This window comes from Trematomus bernacchii, unplaced genomic scaffold (genome assembly GCF_902827165.1).
Source record: "Trematomus bernacchii unplaced genomic scaffold, fTreBer1.1, whole genome shotgun sequence".
Taxonomy (NCBI): Eukaryota; Metazoa; Chordata; class Actinopteri; order Perciformes; family Nototheniidae; genus Trematomus; species Trematomus bernacchii.
The window spans coordinates 58-24,050 of record NW_022987922.1 but is presented as its reverse complement, the minus strand read 5'-3'; the positions used below and the strand labels follow the sequence as shown (position 1 = coordinate 24,050).

Below are 23,993 nucleotides of genomic sequence, written 5' to 3'. Positions count from 1 at the left end.
GAAAGACTACAAATCCCAGAGTCCCGGTCCCGCATGCTGGCTCTTAGGAACCGACTAACTCCCCTTGTGTGTATGCACAGCTCTCAACATGCCCAGACTTGTAGTGATTTTCACCTCTTTTAATACTTTCCGCCTCATTCTGAAAGAAAGAAGTGAAATGTGCCAACGTGACGGCCGTCTTGGTGTGTGGTGCGAGACGGGAGATGTAGTTCATTGAGCGGTTTCACACAAACAAAAGTGTTACTTCACAGTTTTACCACAAATTTGAATTTTTTTGACTTTCAAATGATCTTTTAAATTGATAGCAGAATATGAAAAAACGGGGGGTTTTTTTGTTTCTGTTTTCTAGTGATTTTATTTTTTGTTTTGAGAAGTAGAAAATGAAAATCATCCCGTTTTTTAAGTTTAGTAAATCCCTTTTTGACCGTGATAAAGAAAAACGCCTTGTATTTCAATTTTGGTTTTTCAATTTGAAAACGAAAATCAAATATCCAGTCGTTTTTTGTTTTTGAATTTCCATTTGTGAAAAGAAAATCCAATGACCAAAACATACACTGACCTGCCACCTTCTGGAGTCCTTCAGCTCCTACAGTCTCCACATTGTCCTCCCTTTCCTGACCCAGAGCTGCCTCTTTTTGACTGATTTATTTCAATGCATTAGAAGCAGTTTTAGAAAACAGGCTACAAACAGTCTCATGTGTTTTTATGTGAGACTGTGGATCCAAACTGTTCTCAAAAACTATTAAATGGATGCTTTTAAATGTTGTTTCTTGTCCTGTGAACTTCAGTATCTCCACATCTACCTGATAGACTTGTACATGTGTGTACAGACAATAATAAACCAAGAGTATGACTGCAGGAGCCATGTGTGATTGTATGTTTTCTAATGTATGTAAAAAGGTGTTGCAGCATTTGACCACAAGAGGGCAGCATATACACAGTTTCTGAGCCTGGAGGTCAGGTGTTTTAGGGTTACAGGTGAACAGGAAATACTTGAGTGCGCACAGAACATAGAAAGATCACCTCACATCACGGTAAATATTTCAGTCTGTAACATCACTATCATCCGTAGCATTAAATGGGAGCTTACTCCACAAAAAGCTGCTATACTAATAAATGCCAACTCACAATGAAATAGATGTAACTACTTTTAATTATAGTGTCTGTCAAATGAAGTCGACCACATCAATCCTGTACTGGGTTTGATGGGTTTTTGTAAAACATCTGTACTTTATGTGATTGTAAATGTTTCAACAAGTTGTTTGGTTTTATTTGACTCAACTGCATGTTCGACTTTAAAGGTCCCACGTCATGCTTTTCTGGTTATTACCCGTCCCCTTGTGTTATGAAGGTGTTTCTGCATGTAACCGGTCTGCAGAGTCACAAACCCTCAAAGTACACCCTGTAGCGAGTAAAACTCTAACACAGAGAAGACCTGTCTATGCTGCCCCAGAACGCCTCGTTGGACATTTCTCTTTTTCCATTGTTTGCTTCCTGGGTTCTGTGACGTGTGAACACCCAGATCAACAACAAATCACCGGATTGGCCCAAATGGACCAATCCTTGGAGCACCTCACACACCAGGATCCCTTGGCTAACTAACAGGGAGTCCCCATTGACTTGCATAGAGCTCCCTGAACGCTGGTAATAGACGAGTTGGGATGGCGGAGAAATGCTCTCCGCAGACCCATTCTCACAGCGTTAGAAACATTTTTCTTACTCCATATCAAGCCACACTCGGCTGTGAGTGTTTGTGTGTGCTCGGGATGAGTTTCGCTGTGTCTCGCTGTATCGCCGACCCGTAAACCTGTCCACTCCTCGCAGCAACGAGCCTCTCAACGTCCCGACCAATCAGAGCACACTGGGCTCACAGGGAGGGGGGGGGGGCAGGAGCTCCAACAAGCCGTTTAGGACAGAGAGTGAATACACATACTATACAGAGATGCTGTATGAGAAACCAATGTGAGTTTTTAAAATTGCACAATATAAATCTATTCTAGTAGACCGCAACAATGGAATTATGATCAGTGGAAATGGCCGTGACATGGGACCTTTAATAAATAACGGACAACTTCATAGAAAATGTTTGGCACTCTTACACCTCTTATTAATCATGAAAAGAGTGCCATATTCTACTGGAAGTCCTTTTGGTGCTCCACGTTGGTCCATGATGTGCCCAGTCTGCGGGTCATGCGTAATAATAGTAATAGTGGTGGTGATGGAGAGGCAACATGTGTCTTTGTTTACTTTTGCACATGATTGTATATCTTTCAACAAGTTGATTAGATTTTTAAAAGACTAAACTGCATGTTATGTCAATAGATTTGAAGAAGAAAAACGAACAAACGAGAACAACTTCATAGAAAATGTTTATTAAAAAAATAAGTTATAGCATAATTACATTATAAAAAATATTTCACGTTAATAAAATGTTTCAAAAAGTTGTTAACAAGTCTGGAACTTTATAGAAAATGTTTATTAAAAAAATAAGTTATAGCACATTATAAAAAATACGTTACGTTAATAAATTCATGTTTGGCACTTTTACAGCTCTTATGAATCATGGAAATAGTGCCATATTCTACTGGAAGTCCTTTTTTCTGATGCTCGTTGGTCCGTCATTTGCCCAGTTGTGCGCGTCATGCGTAATAGTGCTGCTGATGGAAAGGCCCCAGCGGAGAGAACATGTGGATCTGAGGGTAAAACATCTGGTTACAGCTGAGCGGGGGGAAACTGTTCATGTACCCGTGTTCCTCCTCGTTCTCCGGACCCTTCAGCTGCCGCTCCTTCTTCCTCTTGGTGCGTCTGTTCTGGAACCAGATCTTCACCTGGGTCTCAGAGAGCTGCAGCAGCGCGGAGATGTTCTGTCTCTCGAACACCGACAGGTAGTGGCTGCGTCTGAAGCTGAGCTCCAGGAGGTGCAGCTGCTCCAGGCTGAAGGCCGTGCGGATCCTGCGGCTCTTCTTCGGGCTGTGGAGCCTTTTCCTCCCCGGACATGGAGCCTCCTCACCTTCATCACCTTCCTCCTCTTCCTCCGGGCTGTGGAGATCTCTGCCTACATCTCTGTGGGGGGGAGATTCTAAAAGGGAAAGGAAATGAATGATCAGATTAGTTAATTAAGTTATTTTTTTGTGTGAATCCTGTTTTCATTCTAAGAAAGGTAAGATAAGAAGTACTTTATTGATCCCAAGTTGGGAAATTTTTGTGTTGCAGGAGCATAAAAAGACACGGCATTGTACAATACAGACTAGAAATAGCAATGATAATATATAATAATAATAACTCTGACCCTGTTGCTGCTATAAACGCCTGAATTTCCCCAAGAGGATAAATAAAGTTCCATCTTATTAAAGTGGACCTATCATGCTATATTTGAATAATATAGTGTAGGACCATACCTATATAAGGCATATTTATACTTTTTTTTTCTTCAAAATACCAAACAGATCATGCATTTTAGCCATGCCTCATTTTGCTCAATTTGACATTTTTTAGCTCTGTTTTAGCAAGGGCTGATTCTGTGAGAACAGCACCACCTACAGGCCTGGCATATGTACTACAGCGTCTCCAGCGCTTTCGAACGGCAATGGCCGTGGCTGTCTCCTCCTGATTGGTGGAGTTGGCCCAATAGCCGTAGCACCACCGTCCTGACGTCAGGACAGTGTTCAAATCTGGATCAGTTTTTATCAGATCCGTTGCAGCCCCTTTTTTAGAGATTTGGGTATGGAGGAAAATAGAGAGGGTTGTGTTTTCTGACACTTGGTGAGTTCCCTGGAACACCGGGGACACATATTCATGTAGAAAAGACGTACAAAAGTGCATTTTGCATGATAGGTCCCCTTTAAGTAATATCTAACTCATATCTACAGAGGTGTAATGTACAGGTCAAAAAGCATGTTGGCTTGCTGTTGTATTTAATAAAGTCCAACATGTATTTTCCTCCTAAAGTATAGAGTGGCGAAGTCCCTCCCTTTCCTCCATGGGACCTTATTTCGGAAAAATTATGTATTGAAGTCAATGGGGAGAGAACGATTATCTTTCGATCCCGTTTGAATTGTGCCATGAATTACACACATGATGTTTGTCAATTTAAAAGATAATTTTGCAAGTCAGAATATGAAGAATATGAATGCATGACTTTTTACAATTTAGTGTTGCTTTAAAGGCTTTCTTGTCATATGCATTATAGCTAAAGTGTAGAAATACAAATAAAAGTACATGAGAATTGTGCAAAACACAAAAAAATCCCCAATTAAGGATCAAAATCTAATCTTTACAAAATATGCATTTAAAATGAAATACTGTGCAATGTTACAACTCTTCCTCCAACTACTCTGCATAGTTTGAACACTTTCTAAAACTATTTCTCACCTGCTGAAGTTTCCTCCTCTGCACAAATGTGTCTTCTTGTAAACTTCGCCGGGTCTAAAATGTCCTCCACAGAGAAAGCTGTCCTCCGGGTCAGTTTCGCTTCTTGCTTCATCTTCAGGATCAGTTTCAGTTCTGCAGGTACCTCTCATCTCCTCTTCTTCACCCTTTATATAACAGCCTGTGCACACGCCACCGTGCACATTAACATGTCACTGAAAAAGACCCGGATGTGTATTGTCGAACAATCGTTTCTCTGACACGCTTTTACCCCAAAAACACTTCAAAATGCAAATGCGTTTCTCAGCTGGAGTCGTTATTTATTACGGTGCATCTGTTGGAGATGTTCCTCCTTTCTTCCCCCTCGTGTCTCTCTTTGTTTCTCCGCTTGTCATTATTTGCAAATGCTTGATTTTCCGCGGGTAGGACACGTGAACGCGTCTTGTGATGCTAATTGATGGACTCCTCAAAGGGAAAGTTAAGAAGCCTTTCTCTCCTCTGTTGATCCCCCACAAAGCACCGCGGTTTAATGATAAAGTTTATGAGCATCTGATCCTGCAGTAAAGAGAGGAGGGGGGGGGGGTCAACATTTAAACTAATAGATATCACAATGAAACTTCATCACTTCATTACTGACATTAAAGCAAGTCTTTTTTGTGTTGCAAGTTTTCTTAAATGTTGCGTTTAAATATGCAAATTAGGCATTGTGTTATTAAAAACGTGTTAATTTGCATATTTTCCAGAAGAGACATGTGAACATTGCATAAGGCCAGGTTCTTGTTTTATTTATATATTAACGGTAAAGGTTTATACAGATGTATGTATCACTCCATCAGAAATACTGCCTTTAAAACGAATTGTCTGCATGTTTTTAGTGCTCAAGTGAGTAGAAAGTAGAGTGAATATAGAGAGGAATGAACCTGGAAAGTGTGTTCTGTGCGAGTGCTACTGGTGGAGATGGGAACATATTTAGATATGCAAATGAGGCATTATCTTACTAAATATTTGTTACTTTGCATGCATTTCCAGAAGAGAAATGTGTTGATAAAGTCTAAAGAGTCTTATCTTGTTGACTTATTAGAGTCAACGTTTTATACAGAGGGATATCTCTGTATCACTCCATAAATCAGAAATGATACCATTTTAAATGCATTGTCTGCATGTTTTTAGTGCTCAAGTGTGTGTAAACATTGTTGGAAGAAGTAATCAGATCCTTGACTTAAAGGTCACCGATCATGCTATTTTTAGGCAATAGCATAGGTCTCAGATATATAAAAATTAGGGCTGTCAAGTTAACGCGTTAAATAAATAAATTAACGGCACTAATTATTTTAACGCGATTAACGCATGTGTATTTTTTGTCCTCGGCCGCCCCGCCCCGCCCCGTAGTTTCAGAGCGCATCGAGTTTAAAATACCATCTACAAGCTGATGCTGACAGCCCTACTCCTGCCGCCCGCTTGTGGCAGACCACACTTCCACGCTCACCGGCAGGCCCGGACTGGCCATCGGGAGGACCGGGAGGGTGTGTGTATGTGTGGCGCGACTCGCGCGAGCGAGGCACACCTTACGTGTTGTTGTTAGCATCTGGGGCTAGCTAGCTGCGCTAACGGATATAAGGAGCTGTTTCAATGACATTTCGCTGACAACTGCGCCGAGCACTTGACTTTATGCAGGTAGCCAGACAGTGGGACATTGTACGAAAAGTCAGCACACTCAGCACGGATAGTACGCGCAACATGATTGCAGCGTCCAGGCAGCTCCCGTTTAAACTAAATGCTGCCGTGATGAAACAGAAATCGGTTCTGGTACAAAATCTGTTTTATATCTCAGACTTTTTTAGGAATTATAGGATGCTTTCTCTTAATCTGTAGAGAAGACTTGGCTTTTTAACAAATGTAGTTCCAGTTTTTCTCCTAACATATAGTGAAATCGAAGTATTGAGTAAGATGTAAAGCACCTGTAAATGCACGTACTTTGAGTAAATGTTCTTTCCATCACCGCCTCGTCACTCTACATGTATTTATGTTTATTGATCAGCTTCCTCGGTTCAATCTCCCTCCATTAACTTCACAATTCAGGTAACAGTCCCGTCTTTAGACCCACATTATCGCTTATAGTTTCCTAATACCCTGAGGGGAGTGGGAGGGAGGGGAGGGGGGGGGGGGGGGTCTATGGGGTAGTAAATGATCCTGAGGCGGGGGTAAGTGATGAAGAAGTGAATGATCCTGTAAGAGATGAAGATGGCAGCTGCCGGGTTGCAGCGTCCTGCAGAGAGGAGGCCGGGCAGAAGGACAATTAGCAGAAGAGAAGCTGAGTCTGAACTCTCTGACCTCTGCTTTGTTCCTACAGGACAACGGGAAGTGGACGGGGGGGGGGAGATGATGAAGAGGTGATGATGAAGACATGATGATGAAGAGATGAAGAGGTGATGAAGAAGACATGATGATGAAGAGATGAAGATGTGATGAAGAAGACATGATGATGAAGAGGTGATGAAGAAGACATGATGAAGAGGTGATGAGAAAGATATGATGAAGATGTGATGAAGATATGATGAAGATATGAAGAAGATATGATGAAGATATGATGAAGATGTGATGAAGATGTGATGAAGATGTGATGAAGATGTGATGAAGATGTGATGAAGATGTGATGAAGATATGATGAAGATGTGATGAAGATGTGAAGAAGATGTGATGAAGATGTGATGAAGACGTGATGAAGATGTGATGAAGATGTGATGAAGATATGATGAAGATATGATGAAGATATGATGAAGATGTGATGAAGATGTGAAGAAGATGTGATGAAGATGTGATGAAGACGTGATGAAGACGTGATGAAGATGTGATGAAGATATGATGAAGATATGATGAAGATGTGATGAAGATGTGATGAAGATATGATGAAGATGTGATGAAGATGTGATGAAGATATGATGAAGATATGATGAAGATATGATGAAGATGTGATGAAGATGTGATGAAGATGTGATGAAGATGTGATGAAGATGTGATGAAGCTGTGATGAAGAGATGATGAAGATATGATGAAGAAGAGGTGATGAAGAGATGAAGACAGACATTGTAAGTTGCTTGGTGAGCAGCGGTCTCCAAACCATTTTGAATCGGCCCTCAGCTAATTCAGAAAGTATAATGGAGTACGGCCCACAGAGGAAACTTGTGCTTGTCTTAGATTGTACTTCTTAAATGTATATGTATAAATATATTACACAGTCTTCACGTGTTAATACGAACACTTTTCAAATAAATTCAGTCAATTCAAGTTGGAAACATGTTCTAACAAATCTAAATTGATAAGGAAAAAGCCCAATAACAAATTCACAACCTTTCATATCTCCTCTTGTTGTCATCAGTCTGAAGCTTCTGGTTTAAGGAATGAGCTGCCAACACAATGAATGAAACCCTCTGGAGAGATGTGAGCTGCTTTTTCTTACAGCATTTTCAATTATCAAGAATAATTTACCTACATGGTTGACTTTTCCAACTTATACATTTACTTGTGAGGCGATATACCTCTAGTGCACATGTGTCAAACTCAAGGCCCGGGGGCCAAATCCGGCCCTTGGTGGATTTAATTTCGGCCCAACAGGATAATTTCTAATTACTATTAGATCTGGCCCTCCAGTATATTGCACGCACACCTTCACTCCATCCTGAGGGTCTCCTCCGCTCAGAGCCTGAGCCCAAACATTGATGAACTTGCACCCAAGATGAGATGCCAAGTATCTGAACTAGCATCACAGAGCAGCACACTGAGTTTACATGGATGTTTCCTTTTCTCTCACGACAACAGAGCATGTTTGGTTTTCTCTTTGAGGGAAATAGTTTTGTTGAAGCTGTTGTTGGCCTGTGGAGAAATGTAATCATAAGAAATGACTCTGGACAAGCTGCAGATGGAGCCATAAGAAATGAATGCAACTGATTATTTAATGTTTAATGTTGTTTTTATAGGCAATCATTTAAGCTTTGTTAGTTCCAGGTTTAATATGTGCAATAAGTTCATTTCAATAAGTTCTGCAATAAACATAGAACCAGTCCGGCCCTCCACTAGTACCCATTTTTTAATTTTGGCCCACTGTGTATTTGAGTTTGACCCCCCTGCTCTAGTGAGTGGCCCAGCCCTTCGTATGTTCTGTATGTTGGCCCTCGGAGAAAAGACACCCCTGCCTTAGCTGGATAAAGTTACTTGAGGTCTGAAACAGTCACTTATTCATTCCTTCCTCTCACAGATGTGTCTCCACTGCAGGAGGAGAGGAGGAGGAGAAAACAGGACTATTATCCCTCTAACAATGTCTGTAAGGCTTTTATTGCAGCACCCAGGGGTGCTCGGAGCTCTTTGTGAGGCGACTGCTGGCACACTTTGTCTTTGTGTTGTCTTTTAACTGGTGCTCGTTTAACGGCCCCCACAAAACTTCTAAATAACGTTTGACTTTCAGAACGTACGTGGGGTGGTCTCTGGTCTTCACAAAGCTCTTTATGTCGCTCTTCACTTTGTAAAACAGTCAATGGAAATGTGGAGGGGTTGAAAAGCAAAGAAGGCATTTGCACATCCAAACGTCTGATCTGCTGCTGGGTGCGGACGTCAGGAGCTGCACGGAAATCAATGAAGTTCATAAATACATGTTCTGCAATTTGTCTAAATGCATTACAGCAGATTGGGTTCTGTATTGACATTGTTACCTATGTTTCTATAAAGTGAAGATTTGTTTACCTACTGTTGATACGTGCTCTGATCGAATAACTGTATGCTGTTGAAAAAACCCAATATACAAAGTTACATTTTGTGTGTGTGTGTGTGTGTGTGTGTGTGTGTGTGTGTGTGTGTGTGTGTGTGTGTGTGTGTGTGTGTGTGTTGTGTGTGTGTGTGTGTGTGTGTGTGTGTGTGTGTGATTGGGGCTCAGAATGCAATCAATGTCTTTTTAAATATAACTGTTTTTATTTATTCGTAATTTTTTGTTGTTTATTTTTTTTCTTTACATAACTTCTGCATCTTCTGCTTTATTTGACTATTTAAATGTATTCTTAAAGTGTTTACGTATCCACCTTTTCTTTAAACAAAGCATATCAATGATCGCAATGAGTAAAAGTAAATACATGTGAAAACCAGAACAAGAACATAAACCAGTGTGAGACTTTGTTTTCAAGTTTCAAGCCTGATTGAGTGTCAGGATGCATTTTAACTCTGAAATATCTGTACTTTTAACTATAATGTAAGCCAGTTTTAATATGTCAGGTGTCGTCGCAAGTCCCATGTTTTTGAATCAGAATTCCGACTTTATTCTGACTTTTTTCACACTAGATGCTTATACCAAATATATGTTTAACAGAAGCTAGAGGGCTACAACAGAACATGGTGAACACACAAAAACACATGTCGTAAAGCAAGTCGTATGGAGCTCATTTCCTGCCATAACTCCACACACAAACCAAACAAGTTTTACAAATGCCTTATGATTCACTAAGAAACACAGTGTGGTTTGCAAATACAAAAAACCTACACGTTTATTGCCAGGCTTTGTTTGAAATAATTTCATTTTTGAGCAGTCGCATGTTGTAACGTGTGTGTGTGTGACGTGTGAGGTTAAGGACACAAGTTCCCTCGCTTTTTTTTTGCATATAAGTGATTCAGCTATTGTATTACAAGAATTAGCAGTAATGGATATTCTGCGATTTTTAAAACGTCCAATTTCTGGGACGTTTAAGGCGTCTACTTCTGCACTAAGGTAGGACACTGGTTAATAATATTGTAGCGTGTTCAAGTAAGTAATAAGTATAAGATGTGCACAGTTATGATGAGTTTTACAGTTATGTAATGCACTGTTGTTGGGGGGAGAGACCGCCCCTTCCATATGAGTGTGTGTGTACGGCGGGCATGAGGCGTGCATGACGGGACGAGTTGTGTTGAAAAGTCATACTCAGTGCGGTGAACGCTGGCTTTATTCCTACTGTATCCGTAGCACCCCACGCAATAGTTGGGACTGTGTACTGACGTCAGTAAAAAAGGTTTGCCCCCCCAAGCGCAAATGTCAAACTCCGCCTGTGTTGCTTTGGTATCTGGTGGTGCGAACATAAACAAAGTAGCATTGAGAACCAATTGTAATGTGTTTGTCTGATAAATACGTTTTTTATTTGCAAAACTTAAAGTGGACCTATCATGCTATATTTGAATAATATAGTGTAGGACCATACCTATATAAGGCATATTTATACTTTTTGTTTTTCAAAATACCAAACAGATCATGCATTTTAGCCATGCCTCATTTCGCTCAATTTGAAAAATGTTAGCTCTGTTTTTGCAAGGGCTGATTCAGTGAGAACAGCACCATCTACAGGCCTGGCATATGTACTACAGCGTCTCCAGCGCTTTCGAACGGCAATGGCCGTGGCTGTCTCCTCCTGATTGGTGGAGTTGGCCCAATAGCCGTAGCGCCACCGTCCTGACGTCAGGACAGTGTTCAAATCTGGATCAGTTTTTATCAGATCCGTTGCAGCCCCTTTTTTAGAGATTTGGGTATGGAGGAAAATAGAGAGGGTTGTGTTTTCTGACATTTGGTGAGTTCCCTGGAACACCGGGGACACATATTCATGTAGAAAAGACGTACAAAAGTGCATTTTGCATGATAGGTCCCCTTTAATGCATTCGTTTGTAGATGGTGTTTTGTATTTGCAAACCACACTGTGTTTGTTAGTGAATCATAAGGCATTTGTAAAACTTGTTTAGTTTGTTTCAGGACTGGAGTTATGGCAGGAAATTAGCTCCATAAAGTTCCACCTGAAAAAACACAACAAATGTAAATTCATAGAGAAAAAGATGAAACACTGAACCTCTAATATTTGATCCTCTGTACGTTTTGCACATTCCTTCACAATGCCACCTTTTTTTTTATGCACTGCTCGTTCGTACAAATATTTTCTTTCTTTTTTTGCATATTTTGTATATTTATTATTTTCTTGAAGAACATATTTTTTAATAATTTAATGTTAATTTGGAGGTAAGCTGCAGTTCTCACGTCAACCTGCGGTGGCGCTGCTGCGCTGAAGAGCAGACCGGAAGTCGGTTCAACCTGGAAGTCTTCTCCTTTTTGTTGTCATTGATTTGAAACATGGCGTCAGAAGGAGAGGCGGTCATCGCTGCTAAAACAGAAGCGGAGACCGGAGACGGGTCTGTGTCCTTCATTCAAAGTCTTCTTTATTCTTACTAATGTGTAGCACATGATTCTAACTATCTGTGAAAATATGGAGCGATTATGTGCTGATTTCTGTTCGTAAAAGCTGTTAGCATCTTGGCTAGCTAACGTTAGCATGTCATAGAATAACCGTTACAGCTCAAACTACGAGGAGAATATCTCAAATATCCAGTGGTGTAAAGTAACTAAGAGTACATTTACTCAAGTACTCAACTTAAGTACAATTTCACGGTACTCGTACTTTACTTCCGTAGTTCCATTTTCTGCTACTGTGTACTTTTCCTCCACTACATGTATTTAATACCTTTAGTGACTTCACAGATGTGGATGAATGATGTGAAATATAACCAAGTGTTAAATCAGACTTTAGTTCCACCTGGAGTAAATCCACAAGCTACCCTGCAGTATACAAAGTCATTCAAACTAGCTGCACCTTTACCAGCTTTGAGAACACTTTCATGATCAATCATTATAAAACATATCATATATATTATTCTGAAATGGACCAATCTGCACAATGACTACTTTTACTGTCGCTACTTTCACTATATTTTGATGATAATACTTTTCTACTTTCACTTGAGGAACATTTTGAATGCAGGACTTTTACTGTAACAGAGTATTCCTACACTCTGGTACTTCTACTTTTACTCAAGAACAAGATCTGAGTACTTCTACTTTTACTCAAGAACAAGATCTGAGTACTTCTACTTTTACTCAAGTACAAGATCTGAGTACTTCTACTTTTACTCAAGTACAAGATCTGAGTACTTCTACTTTTACTCAAGATCTGAGTACTTCTACTTTTACTCAAGTACAAGATCTGAGTACTTCTACTTTTACTCAAGTGCAAGATCTGAGTACTTCTACTTTTACTGAAGTACAATACCTGAGTACTTCTGCTTTTACTCAAGTACAGTAATTGGTCCAACCCACTGGCAGGTTGATCTGAATACTTCTACTTACTGAAGTGTATCTAATTCATATTTCTATTGCCTTACAGGGATGCTGCATTTGGGGAAGTTCCCACCAGCATGGATACTGAATCACCCAACGGCAAAGAGGCAATGGTAACACCTATTGATATATGACTACTATGACTCGGTGTGTTCTCTTGTACTGCATGAGATGCTTGCCTTCTATAATACACTTCTTTTTGTATCTAACAATGTACATTTCTCCTCTGTGAGACGAATGAAGGTATTCTGATTCTGATACACATGCTGTTGTTTAATAATGAGACTCTGTGTATCTGACAGGAAGCGGCGGGGGAGGGATCTGAAGCGGCCGACGCTCTGACGGGGTCCGGAGACGAGGAGAGTGGTCGGCAGCTGGGAGAGGTGGAGCTGCAGTGTGCGCTCTGCATGAAGTGGTTCACTGCAGACACCTTCAGCATCGACACCGCGTAGGTTATCACTTGTTATTACACGACGGCTTAGTTGTATACTCCATTCTGATTGGTCAATTCAGAACATGTTGTTAATCCAGTAGTACAGACCGCTGTCAAGGACTGTAATGACCGTTGCTAAGGAGGGATGGGAATGATTAATCGGATATTCAAAATGATTCAGGTATTCGAATATGAGTTATGAATATTTGTATTGTATTTAAAAAAATGTTTTATAGCAGGGGTGCCTAAGTTGATTACATATTATCAAATGTATAGGATGTGTAAATTCGGTTAACTGTTTTTTTAGGGGGTCGAATATTCGAATATACATTTGCTTTCAAAGTCCCGTCCCTAATCTGCAGTAATGTGACGGGTCCCAGCTGCAGGTGACTCCTGATCAATAGAGGATGTGGAAGAATGGACAGCGATGCATCTCATATGTTCTCTGGCATTTATTCTGAGGACAACAAACACACCATGTCCTTTAAACATCCACATCAATGCTCACGGCACTGCGTTAGAATTGGAGAATAACTATGAAATTGCCAAGATAATTGTTAGGGAATAATTTGCTTAGGTATTCAACCTTCGACACAGTTCATCGTTTTCTCCTCTCACTGTCTCCTTTCCCACGGCATAGGTCTACGGCCTTGGGGTCTGCTGCTATCTCTCTTAAGGAGGGGCAGCTTGGGTTCTGCTGCTATCTCTCTTAAGGAGGGGCAGCTTGGGTTCTGCTGCTATCTCTCTTAAGGAGGAGCAGCTTGGGTTCTGCTGCTATCTCTCTTAAGGAGGAGCAGCTTGGGTTCTGCTGCTATCTCTCTTAAGGAGGGGCAGCTTGGGTTCTGCTGCTATCTCTCTTAAGGAGGAACAGCTTGGGTTCTGCTGCTATCTCTCTTAAGGAGGGGCAGCTTGGGTTCTGCTGCTATCTGTCTTAAGGAGGAGCAGCTTGGGTTCTGCTGCTATCTCTCTTAAGGAGGAGCAGCTTGGGTTCTGCTGCTATCTCTCTTAAGGAGGGACAGCTTGGGTTCTGCTGCTATCTCTCTTAAGGAGGGGCAGCTTGGGTTCTGCTGCTATCTCTCTTAAGGAGGGGCAGCTTGGGTTCTGCTGCTATCTCTCTTAAGGAGGGACAGCTTGGGTTCTGCTGCTATCTCTCTTAAGGAGGGGCAGCTTGGGTTCTGCTGCTATCTCTCTTAAGGAGGGGCAGCTTGGGTTCTGCTGCTATCTCTCTTAAGGAGGGGCGGCTTGGGTTCTGCTGCTATCTCTCTTAAGGAGGGACAGCTTGGGTTTCTGCTGCTATCTCTCTTAAGGAGGGGCAGCTTGGGTTCTGCTGCTATCTCTCTTAAGGAGGGGCAGCGTGGGTTCTGCTGCTATCTCTCTTAAGGAGGGGCAGCTTGGGTTCTGCTGCTATCTCTCTTAAGGAGGGACAGCTTGGGTTCTGCTGCTATCTCTCTTAAGGAGGTGCAGCGTGGGTTCTGCTGCTATCTCTCTTAAGGAGGGGCAGCTTGGGTTCTGCTGCTATCTCTCTTAAGGAGGGGCAGCTTGGGTTCTGCTGCTATCTCTCTTGAGGAGGGGCAGCGTGGGTTCTGCTGCTATCTCTCTTAAGGAGGGGCAGCTTGGGTTCTGCTGCTATCTCTCTTGAGGAGGGGCAGCTTGGGTTCTGCTGCTATCTCTCTTAAGGAGGAGCAGCTTGGGTTCTGCTGCTATCTCTCTTGAGGAGGGGCAGCTTGGGTTCTGCTGCTATCTCTCTTAAGGAGGGGCAGCTTGGGTTCTGCTGCTATCTCTCTTGAGGAGGGGCAGCTTGGGTTCTGCTGCTATCTCTCTTAAGGAGGGGCAGCTTGGGTTCTGCTGCTATCTCTCTTAAGGAGGGGCAGCTTGGGTTCTGCTGCTATCTCTCTGAAGGAGGGGCAGCTTGGGTTCTGCTGCTATCTCTCTTAAGGAGGAGCAGCTTGGGTTCTGCTGCTATCTCTCTTAAGGAGGGGCAGCTTGGGTTCTGCTGCTATCTCTCTTAAGGAGGGGCAGCTTGGGTTCTGCTGCTATCTCTCTTAAGGAGGGGCAGCTTGGGTTCTGCTGCTATCTCTCTTAAGGAGGAGCAGCTTGGGTTCTGCTGCTATCTCTCTTGAGGAGGGGCAGCTTGGGTTCTGCTGCTATCTCTCTTAAGGAGGGGCAGCTTGGGTTCTGCTGCTATCTCTCTTAAGGAGGGGCAGCTTGGGTTCTGCTGCTATCTCTCTTAAGGAGGGGCAGCTTGGGTTCTGCTGCTATCTCTCTTAAGGAGGGGCAGCTTGGGTTCTGCTGCTATCTCTCTTAAGGAGGGACAGCTTGGGTTCTGCTGCTATCTCTCTTAAGGAGGTGCAGCGTGGGTTCTGCTGCTATCTCTCTTAAGGAGGGGCAGCTTGGGTTCTGCTGCTATCTCTCTTAAGGAGGGAGCAGCTTGGGTTCTGCTGCTATCTCTCTTGAGGAGGGGCAGCGTGGGTTCTGCTGCTATCTCTCTTAAGGAGGGGCAGCTTGGGTTCTGCTGCTATCTCTCTTGAGGAGGGGCAGCTTGGCTTCTGCTGCTATCTCTCTTAAGGAGGAGCAGCTTGGGTTCTGCTGCTATCTCTCTTGAGGAGGGGCAGCTTGGGTTCTGCTGCTATCTCTCTTAAGGAGGGGCAGCTTGGGTTCTGCTGCTATCTCTCTTGAGGAGGGGCAGCTTGGGTTCTGCTGCTATCTCTCTTAAGGAGGGGCAGCTTGGGTTCTGCTGCTATCTCTCTTAAGGAGGGGCAGCTTGGGTTCTGCTGCTATCTCTCTGAAGGAGGGGCAGCTTGGGTTCTGCTGCTATCTCTCTTAAGGAGGAGCAGCTTGGGTTCTGCTGCTATCTCTCTTAAGGAGGGGCAGCTTGGGTTCTGCTGCTATCTCTCTTAAGGAGGGGCAGCTTGGGTTCTGCTGCTATCTCTCTTAAGGAGGAGCAGCTTGGGTTCTGCTGCTATCTCTCTTAAGGAGGAGCAGCTTGGGTTCTGCTGCTATCTCTCTTGAGGAGGGGCAGCTTGGGTTCTGCTGCTATCTCTCTTAAGGAGGGGCAGCTTGGGTTCTGCTGCTATCTCTCTTAAGGAGGGGCAGCTTGGGTTCTGCTGCTATCTCTCTTAAGGAGGGGCAGCTTGGGTTCTGCTGCTATCTCTCTTAAGGAGGGGCAGCTTGGGTTCTGCTGCTATCTCTCTTAAGGAGGGACAGCTTGGGTTCTGCTGCTATCTCTCTTAAGGAGGTGCAGCGTGGGTTCTGCTGCTATCTCTCTTAAGGAGGGGCAGCTTGGGTTCTGCTGCTATCTCTCTTAAGGAGGGAGCAGCTTGGGTTCTGCTGCTATCTCTCTTGAGGAGGGGCAGCGTGGGTTCTGCTGCTATCTCTCTTAAGGAGGGGCAGCTTGGGTTCTGCTGCTATCTCTCTTGAGGAGGGGCAGCTTGGCTTCTGCTGCTATCTCTCTTAAGGAGGAGCAGCTTGGGTTCTGCTGCTATCTCTCTTAAGGAGGGGCAGCTTGGGTTCTGCTGCTATCTCTCTTAAGGAGGGGCAGCTTGGGTTCTGCTGCTATCTCTCTTGAGGAGGGGCAGCTTGGGTTCTGCTGCTATCTCTCTTAAGGAGGGGCAGCTTGGGTTCTGCTGCTATCTCTCTTAAGGAGGGGCAGCTTGGGTTCTGCTGCTATCTCTCTGAAGGAGGGGCAGCTTGGGTTCTGCTGCTATCTCTCTTAAGGAGGAGCAGCTTGGGTTCTGCTGCTATCTCTCTTAAGGAGGGGCAGCTTGGGTTCTGCTGCTATCTCTCTTAAGGAGGGGCAGCTTGGGTTCTGCTGCTATCTCTCTTAAGGAGGAGCAGCTTGGGTTCTGCTGCTATCTCTCTTAAGGAGGAGCAGCTTGGGTTCTGCTGCTATCTCTCTTAAGGAGGGGCAGCTTGGGTTCTGCTGCTATCTCTCTTAAGGAGGGGCAGCTTGGGTTCTGCTGCTATCTCTCTTAAGGAGGGGCAGCTTGGGTTCTGCTGCTATCTCTCTTAAGGAGGAGCAGCTTGGGTTCTGCTGCTATCTCTCTTGAGGAGGGGCAGCTTGGGTTCTGCTGCTATCTCTCTTAAGGAGGGGCAGCTTGGGTTCTGCTGCTATCTCTCTTTAGGAGGGGCAGCTTGGGTTCTGCTGCTATCTCTCTTTAGGAGGGGCAGCTTGGGTTCTTGCTGCTATCTCTCTTAAGGAGGGGCAGCTTGGGTTCTGCTGCTATCTCTCTTAAGGAGGGGCAGCTTGGGTTCTGCTGCTATCTCTCTTAAGGAGGAGCAGCTTGGGTTCTGCTGCTATCTCTCTTGAGGAGGGGCAGCTTGGGTTCTGCTGCTATCTCTCTTAAGGAGGGGCAGCTTGGGTTCTGCTGCTATCTCTCTTTAGGAGGGGCAGCTTGGGTTCTGCTGCTATCTCTCTTTAGGAGGGGCAGCTTGGGTTCTGCTGCTATCTCTCTTTAGGAGGGGCAGCTTGGGTTCTGCTGCTATCTCTCTTAAGGAGGGGCAGCGTGGGCGCATTGTTGTTGCCAGTCTATGACCGAGCACAAGCCGCCATGAGGTAGTTTACTGTTCAGGGACGAAGGTTCCCTGGCGCACATTCTTTCCTATGGACGAGAGCTCTAGTTAGATTCAGGGTCCATAATTGTTTAGTCTCGCTGATAAAGAATGTTGATTATTACACTCTGAAGTCCTCTCCTCGTGAGTCCTGTTTCCAATTGCTTCAGAAGTTTCCCCCACAGATAACATTATTTTTTGAGTAATCGAATGCAATACAAACATACCTGAGGACAACAAACCCACCATGTCCTTTAACATCCACGATGCACGTCACATCTTTTACAAAAAGAGAAACTCAGTAATGATGTAATGATTTCTCTTTCTCCTCCACAGCACCTGCCTTCCCTTCATGACTAACTACGTGTTTCACTGCAACGTGTGCCATCACAGCGGCAACACCTACTTCCTCAGGAAACAAGCAAGTAGGTGTTCTGTGTGTTATAGTTATATTATAGAAAGGACCATTTCTGTTATTGGTCTTGCATTGCTTAACATTATCTCAGAGACTTTTTGCCATTTTTAGTGAGTCTTAGTGACTATTTCTAAAATGTCTTGTGACAGATAAATGTTTTCAGACCATCAGTGAAGAAACGAGACATATATTACTAAATAATGTTGTAATTTATTCCCTTAAATCCATGGTTCTTCTGCATTAGTGAGCCGGATCATTTGGCTCGGCTCACCAAGAAGAGCACCACATATACCTTTTTAAAATTCAATCAAATGTAGCCCTGTTTTGACTAATGATTTATATATGTACACATATATCACTTCAATGATTCAATACATCCTTTCTACTGAAGTATTCAAAAGTAAAAATTACATGTTTAATATAAATGATTTGCTGTGGCCAATTGTTTTCATTGCATTTACAGACCCTTACTCTCTGATACCACCCACAAAGCAGATAGCAACACCTATAAAAACTTAAGCATAGACATTTAAAAAAAAGGACAGCTACTGTATCGACATTTTAAAATTGTACTTAAAGGGGACCTATCATGCAAAATGCACTTGTGTACGTCTTTTCTACATGAATATGTGTCCCCGGTGTTCCAGGGAACTCACCAAGTGTCAGAAAACACAACCCTCTCTATTTTCCTCCATACCCAAATCTCTAAAAAAAGGGGCTGCAACGGATCTGATAAAAACTGATCCAGATTTGAACACTGTCCTGACGTCAGGACAGTGGCGTTACGGCTATTGGGCCAACTCCACCAATCAGGAGGAGACAGCCACGGCCATTGCCGCTCGAAAGCCCTGGAGACGCTGTAGTACATATGCCAGGCCTGTAGTATATACCACTGTATAAGTGGCGCTGTAGTCTGCCACAAAAGCAGCGATGAAGACTTGGTTACCATGGTTACCCTTCTGTTTATTCTCCGCTGTGGCTTTCTTTCTCCCTCCCCGAGGCAAGCGTTTGCTCCCGCTGCTTTAATTCAATGCAATCCCTCCCCGTCGAGGCAAGCACTGTAATTCTCTCCGGTTAGTCCACCAGCAGATGACAAACACCCACCTCTCCGCCTCTTCCAAGGAACGAGGGGACCGTGCGGCAGAGTTTCAGTTTCAGTTTCTTTCGCCGGTCAAGATGTCCGTTAAAGTTTCAATCTTCCGGACAAAATTAGAAAAGTGCCGATCAAAGGTCTTCTTTGTTATTTATTGAGCTTTAAAACAAATGAATAACGACTCTATATAATAAAACACGGAGGACGGAGATCTCTTTTTCTCCCCCTCTTCTGACAGCCCAGCAGCTGATCAGAGCACGTCTCCCCTCTCCTGCAGGGGGGCGTGGTCAGCAGAATCAGACCCGTAGACAGCAAACAGCACATAGAGCGAAATGAGGCATGGCTAAAATGCATGATCTGTTTGGTATTTTGAAAACAGAAACGTATAAATATACCTTATATAGGTATGGCCCTACAATATATCATTTAAATATAGCATGATAGGTGTCCTTTTAAAGAAAAAGCCCAAACAAAACAGCAGGGCTCTATTTCAGTATTAACTAAATAAATGCTGAGCCTAAAGATAATCATACATAAATAACATAATAAAAATAAATATATTGCAATGCTCAGAACAGCAGCACCCAACCGTCTCTAATCCTTGGATATGACATGTCACAGCATGCATGCACGGAGCACCCGTAGCGCGATCATCATCATATCATTCTGTCTTGTATTACTTAACAACAGCAAAAAACGTCTCGTTCGCGGGCGCGAGCCAGCTCCCCGTCGTTCACTTAAAAGAGCCGGCTCGTTCGCGGCCGACACATCACTATTCTGCAGCACATAGTGCCCCCTCCTCTCCTCTTGGCAGTCTCTCCTCACTGCAGCAAAACCACCCACTTCTCTGAATGCAAATGACTGCATGACTGGCAGCTTCTTCCACTGTCCACCATGTACACTACTGGGGACTCACATTGATACTCTTCTGTTAGTGGGAATAGCTACCAGGGAAACTAAAGCGCTATCGTATTCCTGTTCTCATTGCACACTTCAAATGTCCTTCATGTCCCCAGGAGATTGAACCTGGTGTCAGACATTATTTCAGAGAGAACTTGAGGGTTATAGGGAATCAAGTGAAACCCTGATGGTGTCATTTCTCTAAACATTGTGCAATAGAGATTAACTTCATGAAGATACCTTTGAGCAAACAGCTTGTCTATTGACCAGCGTTTCCGCCAGGGGGGCGTCTAGCCGTCATTTGACGCCCTTATTCAGCTCGGAGCTCTGCTGGAGGGGCAAAGGAGTCTGGTGGGATTATTTTTCGCCGCCAGCAAAGCGTGTTCCTGTGACGGAAAGTGTACTGCCGGTGAGCCTTGACGGGGGGTGCTAGTGGAGCACGCGCGTGAACTGCGAGCGCCAGAGAAACTGAGGCTCCGTGGTGAACTGCCGAAAGGGCCGGCTCTTCTTAGTGAGCCGAGCCAAATGACCCGGCTCACTAAAAAGAGCCGGAATCCCATCGCTAATACGTAAAGAGATAGTATCTATGGGACGGCTCAATTCAAAATTCAAGTCACGTGACACGACGTGACGTCACACATAAACCTGCCTTGCCTACTAACTTAGCTATGAGTAAGTTTTGTTGCACATGTGTACACTCATTTTGAAACTTTAACAAGCCGGTGTTTCTCTCTCTCTCTCTCTGTGTGTTCAGACCTGAAGGAGATGTGTCTCACGGCACTGGCCAACCTCACCTGGAGGTCCAGAACACAAGACGAGCATCCGAAGACCATGTTCCCCAAAGAGAAGGTGAGCATCACATGTGTCACTGCCCTTTGGAATTATGCAAATATGAACTGTAAAACATATACAGCCAATTAAGATGATTGTTGGAAATCTCCTGGTGAGGCTGTGAATACTACGACTATGGTTTGTTTTCTCATGTCTCTCTCTCTCTGCAGGATATCATCCCGTTCATTGATAAGTACTGGGAGTGCATGACGACCCGTCAGAGACCCGGGAAACTCACCTGGCCGAACAACATCGTGAAGACAATGGTAACGTCAAGAATTCCACATGTTATACATACAGAACATTTGAAATACCGTTTCTCGCAGTCCCACAGTGTGACATATATACATATAACAAGATACGGAGGCATGCGGCGCAGTGGGTTGTGCGTAGGTGTTGGGATCAGGGGGTCACAGGTTCAAACCCCACTGCAGTCAGCATGTCGTTGTGTCCCTGAGACACTTCCCCCCACATTGCTCCTGTGGGGATTGCCCACAGTATTCAGTATGTAAGTCGCTTTGGATAAAAGCGTCTAACAAGTGACATGTAATGTAATGTAATGTAATGTTTAAGAAACAAAACGGGTCTAGATAAAAGGTGTATACAAACTAAGTTGGAAACATAGACAGATACTCAGAGAAATAAGAAGATACTGCTCTGATTCTTTGTAAACACCAGCTAAAGACACATCTTTTTAGATTAGCATTTTATTAGCAACCCCTCGTTATTTATCTAACATGCTTCAGTAGCAATATTTATTTTGACGTTGGTCTTTTTTATTTCTTAATCGTTTAACCTTTATTAGAATTATGGCATTTGTATTATTTTTTTATTTGTATTTCTGTTGTACCGACATGTTCACTTTGTCTTATGGGGTTGGGTATGTTAGATTGTTGCATCGACTCAGTCGTCTTGTCTGTCGGAGAGAAACCATTCTTTATTATATTTTATTATCATACATTTGACCTCCTTGTGTCTCTTAACCTGATCAAATGTTATATTAGATATCGCTGCATGGACCTTTTAAAGTTCTTTAAAAAATAATCTGAGGGGAATTTCTTGTTGTTTGTTTTGAACTTGTGTCATTTAGTAAAGCGCTTTGAGCTGCACGTGTTGGATGAAAAGTGCTGTAAGGAGGCGTGTGGCGCAGTGGGTTGTGCGTTGGTGTTGGGATCAGGGGGTCACAGGTTCAAACCCCACTGCAGTCAGCATGTCGTTGTGTCCCTGAGACACTTCACCCCAAATTGCTCCTGTGGGGTGTCATGTAATGTAATGTAATGTTGTATAAATAAAGCTTTATTATTATTATTATAAATACTAGGTTATCCCGAGAACCAATATTATGTCTGACCCTCCACTGAAAAACCCAAATACTACTGTTATCATACAGTAATATCTTTCTAAAAGTGCTTGTGTTTTATCTCCAGAGTAAAGAGCGAGATGTCTTCCTGGTGAAGGAGCACCCGGACCCCGGCAGCAAAGACCCCGAGGAGGAGTACCCCAAATTCGGCCTCTTGGACCAGGTATCATCATCATTCATGATAATACAATACTATCACTGACATGGGACACCTTTGTCTCTCGCTACCTGCTGGAGAGGGAGGGAGAGGGAGAGGGAGAGATGGAGGGACATATTGTTGTAAATGTCTAACTTCAGTTGTATTGATTGTTCTGTAGGACCTGGGGACCATCGGACCCTCGTATGACTCACAGAAACAAACCAGTGCTGCTCCAAGTGCTACAGGGCTGAACGGTAAGGGTAGAAACAAATAAATACATTTGAATTGTAATGCAGGTCAAACTAAAGCCACCGTGGGGACATGTCTCCCATCTCTGGCCTGTGTAGAGGGGTGCAGGAATGAGTCCCAGTTTAAACTCTTCCTGTCCCCTGGGCTGGAAGTCAACGGTTTTCTGAATGTGTTTTTGGTTGTTAGCCTGAAATAAGGTCAACACAAGCTGAAGAGATTTGAACGCTTTGTTCTACGACATAAAACACGTCAGTAAATACCACACTGGTGGATTTAAAACGGCTCGTAACGTGTCATAAGCGTTTCTGCAATCACCCAAACAAATCCCATTGAACCAGGGAGATGCTGCCTTCAGGGTCGGCCTATAAAATCCGTCCTCCCTGCATCACTGTATAAACTCCCCAAAGTTGAACCTAAGAGCATTTTGAAAATGATGACCTTTCCTGGAAGTCAATGGTTTTCTGAATGTGTTTTTGGTTGAAATAAGTGGTTAACACAAGCTGGAGAGGTTTTTGTTCTACGACAAACTATACGTCAGTAAATACCCCTCTGGTGGATTAAATAAAAGGTGGTTTCCAACAAAAAAAAAGTGTGTGTGAGCCTTTGAGACTGAAACCATTTTGGGAGGGAAAAAAAGAATTAAAAAAACATTTATTTATAATCATAATATATCATAAACGTGCCACGATTACTCGACTAATCGCCTTAATTGACGACTATTGGTCGACTAGAAAAATTGTATTGTAAAAAAACGTTTATGGCAGGGGTGCCTAAGTTGATAACATCTTATCAAATGGATGAATGAAATGAGAAACGGTGGTTACGCGTCAATACATTGGACACATTCCACTTGGTTTCTATATTTATTAGAACATAAAATACGTCAGTAACTGGTGAGAGTGTTTGTGTCTGGAGAAGGGGGGGGGGGAGTGTTTGTCTGAGGAAGGGGGGAAGGGAGGGAGATGTCAGTAAATACCACACTGGTGGATTTAAAAAAGGTGGTTTCTAACAAGAAAAAAGTGTGGAGAAAATCCCATTGAACCAGAGAGATGCTGCCTTCAGGGTCAGCCTATAAAATCCGTCCTCCCTACATCAATCTAAACTCCCCAAAGTTGAACCAAAAAAACATATGAAAATGATGACCTTGGTGATTTTGTGCGTTGTTTTCCAGGTGGATCTTCTTTCTCAGGTGAATATGTAACGTGTTGGCATTGGAGCTGTTGTGTTTGTCCGCCTCTGGATAGAAGTTGGCCCTGAGGTTCTTCATTAAGCATCTTATGGGCAACTTCATCCAGCTGTAATCCCCCTCCCTTTTGCCTCCCTTTTTTGCCTCCATATGCACATGCCCCCCCCCCCCCCCCCCCCCTCCCAAAAAAGCTTTGATCAGTACCTTGCCTTCCTCGTGTCCCGCTTGCTGCTAATTGGCTCTGAAGTCTCCTCGCTGAAATGACACTCTGGCCCTCCGTGTGTGAGAGCCGAGAGCCATTTTG

The 23,993-nt window shown here is 43.4% G+C and overlaps 2 protein-coding genes across 2 annotated transcripts; one reads left to right on the top strand and one right to left on the bottom strand.

The window, feature by feature from the left end:
• Positions 1–2,423: 2,423 nt before the first annotated feature.
• Positions 2,424–4,802, bottom strand: pnx (posterior neuron-specific homeobox). Its single transcript, XM_034115451.1, has 2 exons — positions 4,372–4,802; positions 2,424–3,079 (listed from the first exon to the last, which is right to left on the bottom strand). The coding sequence occupies exons 1-2, from the start codon at positions 4,481–4,483 to the stop codon at positions 2,640–2,642; spliced, it is 552 nt and encodes a 183-aa protein (XP_033971342.1). The 5' UTR covers positions 4,484–4,802; the 3' UTR covers positions 2,424–2,639.
• A 6,679-nt stretch (positions 4,803–11,481) lies between these two features.
• Positions 11,482–23,692, top strand: LOC117470636 (set1/Ash2 histone methyltransferase complex subunit ASH2-like; the record flags this gene model as incomplete). Its single annotated transcript, XM_034115450.1, is given in 9 exon segments — positions 11,482–11,553; positions 12,582–12,648; positions 12,838–12,983; positions 17,853–17,941; positions 20,679–20,773; positions 20,926–21,021; positions 22,183–22,278; positions 22,433–22,508; positions 23,675–23,692. Coding segments are annotated over 9 exon segments (742 nt in total), but the record flags the coding sequence as incomplete, so codon positions are not given.
• Positions 23,693–23,993: the final 301 nt, after the last annotated feature.

What these genes read in the sequence shown, in the direction of transcription:
- pnx (XM_034115451.1), bottom strand. Translation starts at nt 4,483, where the DNA reads ATGAAGCAAGAAGCGAAACTGACCCGGAGGACAGCTTTCTCTGTGGAG. An exon ending in AGAGGAGGAAACTTCAGCAG is followed by an intron (nt 3,080 to 4,371) that starts GTGAGAAATAGT and finishes TTTCCCTTTTAG; the next exon opens with AATCTCCCCCCCACAGAGAT.